This window comes from Portunus trituberculatus, unplaced genomic scaffold, assembly GCF_017591435.1.
Source record: "Portunus trituberculatus isolate SZX2019 unplaced genomic scaffold, ASM1759143v1 PGA_scaffold_338__1_contigs__length_14669, whole genome shotgun sequence".
In the NCBI taxonomy this organism is placed as follows: domain Eukaryota; kingdom Metazoa; phylum Arthropoda; class Malacostraca; order Decapoda; family Portunidae; genus Portunus; species Portunus trituberculatus.
The window spans coordinates 1-9,388 of NW_025541506.1; the positions used below are offsets into that span (position 1 = coordinate 1).

The 9,388-nt window shown below is 39.5% G+C and overlaps 2 protein-coding genes across 2 annotated transcripts; both read right to left on the reverse strand.

The window, feature by feature from the left end:
- Positions 1–2,836: 2,836 nt before the first annotated feature.
- Positions 2,837–3,895, reverse strand: LOC123500499 (protein FAM200A-like). Its single transcript, XM_045249206.1, has one exon. The coding sequence runs from the start codon at positions 3,893–3,895 to the stop codon at positions 2,837–2,839; it is 1,059 nt and encodes a 352-aa protein (XP_045105141.1).
- Positions 3,896–3,904: 9 nt separating this feature from the next.
- Positions 3,905–4,862, reverse strand: LOC123500498 (zinc finger BED domain-containing protein 5-like). The gene is made up of 2 exons (XM_045249205.1): positions 4,146–4,862; positions 3,905–3,919 (listed from the first exon to the last, which is right to left on the reverse strand). Exons 1-2 carry the CDS (start codon positions 4,860–4,862, stop codon positions 3,905–3,907), a joined length of 732 nt encoding a protein of 243 aa, XP_045105140.1.
- Between the last annotated feature and the right edge of the window lie 4,526 nt (positions 4,863–9,388).

Here is a 9,388-nt window from a genome sequence, read left to right on the forward strand (position 1 = left end):
GACTTGAGCGCTCCACTCCTCACCTAAGGAAAAATGCGTGAGGTCGCCACCTCATTGGACTACATTCACACTACTATATATATATATATATATATATATATATATATATATATATATATATATATATATATATATATATATATATATATATATATATATATATATATATATATATATATATATATATATATATATATATATATATATATATATATATATATATATATATATATATATATATATATATATATATATATATATATATATATATATATATATATATATATATATATATATAGAGAGAGAGAGAGAGAGAGAGAGAGAGAGAGAGAGAGAGAGAGAGAGAGAGAGAGAGAGAGAGAGAGAGAGAGAGAGAGAGAGAGAGAGACTTGAGTTTCCGAGGCTGCAGGGCAGGGGAGTGGCAGCGGGGTAAGGTATGGAAGGAATCCTGTAATTAGAAGTTGTAATGTAGTCTTGAAAGCAAGTAATTCAGTAATTAATATTAGTGATGGAGGAATAATGATAGGATGTTTACATTTAGTATTTTGATATTTAGTTAAGTAATAGTTATGGAAACCTTAAATGAATTGAAATTGATGTTTCAAATTACGGAGGTCAGAAAAGAATTAATACGTACATTCTTTATAAGAACTTTTGCTGATGTAAATCACAATAAATGTTTGATAAAGAGGCTTGAGTAACAAACAGAGGTACAAAGAAGATTAAAAGCCTTGAAAACGTGGTAGTGGTGCAGAGCGATGCCGTGAAATGCATGAAATACAAATGAGGAAAGATACAAGCAGAGATGGAGCTTGACTGTTTGACTTGACTTATATCTATAACATTTTCAAGATTGTGTACGTATTGTAGTGCTTGTAGTGCAGGATCGTAGGAGTTCACGATAGCTGTAACTTGAGTGTTTTGTTAATGAGACACGAAAGAAATGGACACAAAGGACACGGAGAGGGCCAGCAGCAGGCTTGCAATATCCTCTTCATCGCTCTTCCTGGGACCCTTTCAACACATCAGTAACTGCCTACACTGCCTACTCCTCTATCAGAATGAGTAGATTTTCTACATCGAGTATATGCTAATGGTTTAAAACTGGTTCCAAAAATGAAGAAGGTAATGAATTGTTGAATGTACCATTATCAGGAACTACACAATTGCCTCATGCAACAATGCAGCAGTTACAAGCAGCCTTACTCTGAATAAAAGTTTGCAGCATATCAGCAATATCTTCAATTTTATCTTAGCATCTGTTGATGAGTCCCATCTAATAGTACGGATGAGGAGAGAAATTCAGTAATTAGTAGGTATTTACAACACTTAGCAGTACACAGAGAGACGAGGCTGCTCACGACCATGGTGATAATGATGCCGCTGACACCAAACAAACAATAAGAGATGCCGTACACTGATTTCTCTTCCACTCTGCCAAAACACAATACTTGCCACCATTATCTTCTTAAAGTCTTCACACACAACAGTACATAATAAATACTTACAATATGTTTCGGAATCAATCATAACAATAGTTACAGAATGAACAAATGTTAAATGCAGCTCTCGATACCGTAAGCCGTAAGGTGACAAAGTTGAACCGTCACGATCGATTCGGTATATCAATAGAGATCACCTTGACTCTGTGCTCAGCGTGTTGGTTGTATGCATACTCAATTCCAACATGTCTCCACTCAACACAACCTTCTTGATTCAATAGAGATCACCTTGACTCTGTGCTCAGCGTGTTGGTTGTATGCATACTCAATTCCAACATGTCTCCACTCAACACAACCTTCGTGATTCAATAGAGGTTTGAAAATGTGGTGTCCAGATATAGAGATGCTGGAGTTGGTGAGGGAAAAAGAGCACATCTGGGACCCTGAAAAGTGAATTATACGTCAAAAAAAGCTCACGCAAATCGACGTTCAATGAGATAACTGGCACTCTCCAGGAACTGTTTTCTATGCAGAGTGTTGTTGGAGGTGAGGATTGAATACTTGTGATGATTTCATTTGATCGCAATCGTCATCGCCGGAGGAAGACATCTTGTTCAATAGCTGTTTGTTTACATTCAGTTCCCGCCAACCAGCCAATACTTCTCAGTCGTTATGTTCCAACTAAAAGGGCTCAGTCGATAGATTTAGCGACTTACAATTTTAGTCGCATATTGACCCGCCTTTATACTTCATTCAAGAGCGAGGTATCCTGACGTTTGTCCCTATCCTTTGGTTAATTATATTGCTTCTATAAGGAGACGGGCAACTGAGTGGGGCTTTTTCTCTAGATTTTGCTGCCCTTAACCAGTCCTCCTCTCTTATGTATATATATATATATATATATATATATATATATATATATATATATATATATATATATATATATATATATATATATATATATATATATATATATATATATATATATATATATATATATATATATATATATATATATATATATATATATATATATATATATATATATATATATATATATATATATATATATATATATATATATATATATATATATAAAGTGGAAGCTTCACATCTCATCTTGAGCTATTACAGCTTCTATGAAGTTCCATACACGGAGAATGCTTCACATGTAAAGGGCATTTCATTCTCACCGTTCTCTCTAGACCAGTGGTTCCCAACCTTTTTCAGCTTGTTACCCAATTTAGCATGCCACATTAAGCATGTTACCCCTTTCACAAAATGTTGTCAACATTTATATATATGGCTAAACTAAAACACTAGAGATAATTTCTTTTATTTATTGTATTAGTACATTTTGCATCTCTAATGACTTACCAAAGATGTCAAGAGCATCAGTGAGATGGTTGGAGTTGCATATTTGAAGCTAGTTGAGGAATTCTTGGCTTCGTGGTTGAAAGTGTCAGCCTGGCATCGTTTGCAACATTCAAGCGAGTCCTCTTTTTTGTTTTCATCCCCAGCACAGTTGAGAACCCCTTCTCGCACAGATACGTTGTTGAAAATGATACCAACAACTTCAAGGCTCTCTTGGACAGAGTTGGCGAGTCGGCTAGTCGTGAAATCCAAAAGGAATCTGTATTTTGGTTTTGGAATTCGATTTTCAAGGCTTCATTGGCTCGCATTGTGATCCACTCCTCCTTTGCAGGGAAATCATCATCATGAATGGCCTCATCAGGTACAGAGAAGGGATGAATGATCCACTGAAGACTGGCTGTTTCTTGGTCACTCTCTGGAAAGTAGTGAAGCATGCTTGTTTCAAGCCCCTTCAAATGGTCGCTCATCTCTTTGTTGATGGTCTGTAGAAGAGATCCAGTATCATGACTATTCTCCTCAATAAACTGGTCTAGGGTGGGGAACTGGGCGATCACTCCTTTCTCCAAGCGCCGAATCCAGAGTCTCAGTTTCGCCAGAAATGCAGCCACAGTGTGATGGGCATCAATGACAGTCGTGTTTCGGCCCTGGAGTTGCAGATTACCACTGTTCAGCTCCGCAAATATGTCAGCCAAGTAACAAAGTCGAGCAAGCCACTCCTTATCAGTGAACTTGGTAGCAGAAGGAGATCCTTTTTGTTCCAGAAATTCCTGAATAGCCTTTCGGAGCTCAATGACACGATGTACAACCTTGCCTCGTGACAACCAGCGAACATCGGTGTGGTAAAGCAGAACTTGATACTGTTCTCCCATTTCCTTGCACAGCTCCTTGAATATGCGCGAATTCACATCCCTGGACTTGATGAAGTTGACGATTTTCAACACATCTTCAAACACTAACTTCAGATTACCAGGCAGGCTTTTCGATCCAAGAGAGTACCGATGAATGATGCAATGATCTACAGAAATTTCTGGATTGACAGCTTGTATGAGGCCCCGTAATCCACGATGACCACCCATCATCGCCGGTGCTCAATCGACGGAGACCTGGATTAAAAAGAAAAATTATTATAGATTGCGTCAGTTAGTCATTGTTACTTATCTTTTGCGTTATAATTATATGGTATTAATTTAATTATTTTGGTACTTTAGTTTTTCAGTACGACGCACGATGTTTTTTGTGTTAATCATGCATATGACTGTATATAACTATATGCCATGTAATTCATTGTATTTATACTAATTTGGACCTTATATAAACATCGCTCCCTACCTGTTGAACGCTGTTCCAATCCAATCCATTCTTGGTAAAGAAACTGTTGATGATATTGAAGACATCTTCTCCCTTTGTGGTTGTCAGCAGATTCTCGCACAATAGGAACTCTTCTTTGATCCTGTCCTGGTGGACGTAACGGACGAACCCAAGGAGAACAGCACAACTGGCTATGTCACACGATTCATCAAATTGCAAGGAGAATTTGCTATATGAGCTTTCTTTGATCTCTGTTATAACTTGGGACAAGATATCTGATGCCATGTCATCGATTCGTCTGTGGATGGTGTTGTTTGATAAAGATATGACACTCAGTTTCTTCGCTTGCTCCTCCCCACATACCTTGCTTACCATCTCGTATGCACAAGGCATAATCAGATTCTCTGCAATGGTGTGGCATTTCTGTTGTTCGGCAACTTTATATGCAACAAAGTAGGATGCTTCGACTGCAGCTTGAAGCTTTTGGGCTTGAATTCCAGATGAACCGAACTGGATATTCTTCAGTGCTACAGCCTGGCGCTGAAAATAAGCCTGATCCTTATTTTGAAGATTTGGATGGCACTTCTGGAGGTGAGTTGAGAGTTTTGATGGCTTCAGGCTTTCATTTGTCAACACTTTGTGACATATCACACATTGTGGCCGATCCTCTCCACCGGATGGTAAATTCACAAAGCCATGGCGAAGAAAGGCGTCAGAGTAAGTTCGCTTTTTGGACATTTTATTGTTCTTAAAATACTAAGACTAAGTTAACATTAATCCTAATACCAATGCTTACTTGATTTTCAGAATTCTTAAAATTTTTCTGTCACCCCTCCATTACCCCCGAAAAATTGCTAAATTACCCCCAGGGGGTAATTTACCCCCAGGTTGGGAACCAATGCTCTAGACATAAAGAATCAAAAGCATTTTGTCTTACAGTCTTATTACCTCTTCTCCTCTGACTGTCTTCGTCCTCCTTCTAAACGTCTCAGAGTTGCATCTTTTGTTACATTCTGCTGTTATTTTCACGAGCACGGGACCGCCTGATTGAGAATTGACCACGCTAACTATTGCGCCAAGGTGCGTGTGTGTGTGTGTGTGTGTGTGTGTGTGTGTGTGTGCATTCATTGTATATATTTACGGTCGCCTGGTGGTCATCTAGCCTTCCCTATTACGGTAAGAGCTCAGAACTTATAGACCGATCTTCGGTCTATAAGCTCTGAGACCACACCACACTCCGCACACCGGGGAAGTGAGGCCATAATCCCTCGAGTTACATCCCGTACCTATACTTGCTACTAGGTGAACAGAGGCTATACATTAAGAGGCTCGCCCATTTGCTCCACTGCGCCCGGAGCTTGTACCCGCGCCTTCTCATTTGTAAGCAGGGTGTGCTAACCGCTACACTACGTGTGTGTGTGTGTGTGTGTGTGTGTGTGTGTGTGTGTGTGTGTGTGTGTGTGTGTGTTTCACTGTTTGATCTGCTGCAGTCTGACGAGACAGCCAGACGTTACCCTACGGAACGAGCTCAGAGCTCATTATTTCCGATCTTTGGATAGGCCTGAGACCAGGCACACACCACACACCGGGACAACAAGGTTACAACTCCTCGATTTACATCCCGTACCTACTCACTGCTAGGTGAACAGGGGCTACACGTCAAAGGAGACACACCCAAATATCTCCACACGGCCGGGGAATCGAACCCCGGTCCTCTGGCTTGTGAAGCCAGCGCTCTAACCACTGAGCTACCGGGCGTGTGTGTGTGTGTGTGTGTGTGTGTGTGTGTGTGTGTGTGTGTGTGTGTTCACCTCGGTCGCCTTTTGGTCATCCAGCCAGTCTTCCCCATCACGCAGCGAGCTCAGAGCTCATACACCGATCTTCGGGTAGAACTGAGACCACATCACACACAACACACACCGGGAAAGCGAGGCCACAACCCCTCGAGTTACATCCCGCACCTATTTACTGCTAGGTGAACACACCACACATTAACACACAACACACTCCACACACCGGGAAAGCGAGGCCACAACCCCTCAAGTTACATCCCGTACCTATTTACTGCTAGGTGAACACACCCCACACTTTAAGAGGCTTGCTCATTTGCCTCGCCGCTTCCCGGGACTCGAACCCGGCCCTCTCGATTGTGAGTCGAACCTGCTAACCACTACACTACACGTGTGTGTGTGTGTGTGTGTGTGTGTGTGTGTGTGTGTGTGTGTGTGTGTGTGTGTAGCGCGGGAATTAATGTTTTTTTATATAATCTCCTTCTTTGATGTCTTTTTCTTATCACTTTTATTTTTCTTATTCTTTCCTTATTTATCATTTATTATTTTTGAGGGAGTATTGAATGCCTTTTGTACCCGCTCCATTTTTATGTCCGTTTTTTTAATTATTGTTTTATTGTTTTATTCTTTTCTTATTTTATTTTGTGTTCTCTCCATTTTTACATCATTTCTTGTATTTTCTTCAATTTTCCAGTAGTTGGCGCGGGATTCAATGCTTTTCATATCATCATCCATTTTTATATCTGTTTTTTTCTTACTCATTTTATTCTTTTATTGTTTCCTTACTTCATTTTGTCTTTATTTCAATTTTTTATCATTATTTTTTTTCGCGCGGAAATTAATGCTTTTCATGTCTGTATTTTTTTTTATCGTTTATTATCTCATACTATTTTTATTCTTTTTATCATTTTCTTATTTTATTTGATCTTTCTTTTAAATTTTAATCATACATGAATGAGTATGAATAAGTGAGCTTTGTGTACAATAAGACTATTTTATTGACATTAGCAAGGGTCTGATGAGGGCAGAAGATTTATGGCCACAGTCTTCACTATTTTAATCCCCCACATGAGTTTGTGAAGCTGTACAAAATCACCAAATAGTCACCACAAGGAATAGGGAAACGCGTCATGCTACTGAAGGGATTAATGGCCACAGTCTTCACTATTTTAATCCCCCACATGAGTTTGTGAAGCTGTACAAAAGCACCAAATAGTCACCAGAATGAATAGGGAAACGCGTCATGCTACTGAAGGGATTAATGGCCACAGTCTTCACTATTTTAATCCCCCACATGAGTTTGTGAAGCTGTACAAAATCACCAAATAGTCACCACAAGGAATAGGGAAACGCGTCATGCTACTGAAGGGATTAATGGCCACAGTCTTCACTTTCTAATCTCCCACATGAGATTGTGAAGCTGTACAAAATCACCAAATAGTCACCACAAGGAATAGGGAGACTCATGGCATTTTTTAGACATTTTGGCATAAATTTAGGGCATTAAAAGACAGTTTGGCAAGTTTTTTAGGGCATTTTAAGACAGTTTGATATATTATTAAGGCATTTTAAGACAGCTTGGCACTCTTTTAGCGCATTGAAAGACAGTTTGACACGTTTTTAGGACATTTTAAGGAAGTTTGGCATATATTTAGGGCATTGTAAGACAGTTAGGCACGTTTTTTAAGGCTTTTTTTTTTTTTTTTTTATACCATGTGGGCTTTTCACGGGAATTTATGGGCTAAAGGGGATACTTTTTAGGGTACCTCCTATCTTAAAGCCCACCCGCTAGGAAACCGTTGCCCCGAGTGAGGAAGCCCAACCTACACTCAGACCGTGGACAGGATTCGAACCTGTGCGCTTGGAGACCTCTAGGATCCCAAAGCACGCATGGTTCCACTGTACCATTTCAAGACAGTTTGATATCTTTTTTGGGCATTTTCAGACAGGATGGCTACGATAAGACCATTTTATTGACAATATGAAGGGCAGAAGAATAATGGCCACAGTCTTCACTATTTTAATCCCCCACATGAGTTTGTGAAGCTGTAGAAAATCACCAAATGGTCACCAGAATGAACAGGGAAACGCGTCATGCTACTGAAGGGTTCATGGCCACAGTCTTTACTATTTTAATCCCCACATGAGTTTGTGAAGCTGTAGAATATTAGTGGTGAATAATTGGGGAGCTTTTAAGATTAGACAGATTTATAGATGGAGTGATGGGTGGGTATGTCTGTACAGGGACTGCCACGTGTGGGCCTGATGGCTTCCTGCACTAACACTTATTTTCTGATGTTCTTATGTTGATAGGGTGTGGTGTGGATTTCAGGATGTGGTTTTGAAAGATGTAACTGATAACAAGACAAGAACAACCACTAATACTAATAGTGAAATAACTTTAGCGTCTCCTTCCGAGGGTTTGGTCAAATTAAGATTCTTTCAGCTCATTCACTGCGTTGTTAATTCCTTTATTGTTTAGATAACTACTTGAAGGAAAAAACCCTCATAGTCATCACTACTGTCTGAACATTTGTATGGGTGAAGGTTGATTCCATAATACCAATCTCATTCTGTTTCTTTGTCTTTAAAATCGCTTAAGTCAAATCATGGAAGCTGCCAGAAGCCATCAGGCCTACACGTTTCAGTCAGGCAGTCAGTTCTTGTACGAAACACTTGAACTAATTCTCTCTTATTATCCTCATCCATCAATGTATCTATAAAATCCATTTAAAAACACCACTTCTTCCGTGTAGCAGAGTGAGCTTGCCGCTTGGTGCGCCAGACATGATCTTTGAACGCTGCTCTTCAAGGCTCCGTAAAGACTCGCCGCCATCAACCTCACCACTGAGACTATTCATTCATCTCACAATTCTCTCTTCTCTCTTTTTCTTTCACATCAAGGTTGACTCTATTATTTATTGCTCCTATATTGATTACTGACCGACTGTGTGTGTGTGTGTGTGTGTGTGTGTGTGTGTGTGTGTGTGTGTAAGGCAAGGCTCCCCTGCTTCATGTTTGTTATTCATTATTGGTCTGATTAAGAATAGCTGTGATGTAGATGTATGGCTTGCACTTGTATGGCTGCACATCTTAGTTTTGATGGATGATACAGTCCTGTTGTCAACATCAAGACAAGGATGCAGAGAAAGTTAATGCTTCTAAATGATTATGGATTTTTCCTTTCTTGTGTTCCTTTCTTTCTTTTTTTTTTTTTTTGAGTTTGCAATGAGCTGGTAAACTCATACAACTTAATGAAAAGATATAGTAATATATAGATAGTCGTGTAATAAGCGCATACACATCTCCGCAGTGGAAAAAAATATCATGAAAACAAAGAAACTAAGACGATAAAGGAAAAAACAAAGATACACAGAGAGAGAGAGAGAGAGAGAGAGAGAGAGAGAGTGAGCGAGCATCAAGGAAAACAGTGCAGCTCTCGGCCAGCCTAAGCCATTTTCGCTCCATATTCCC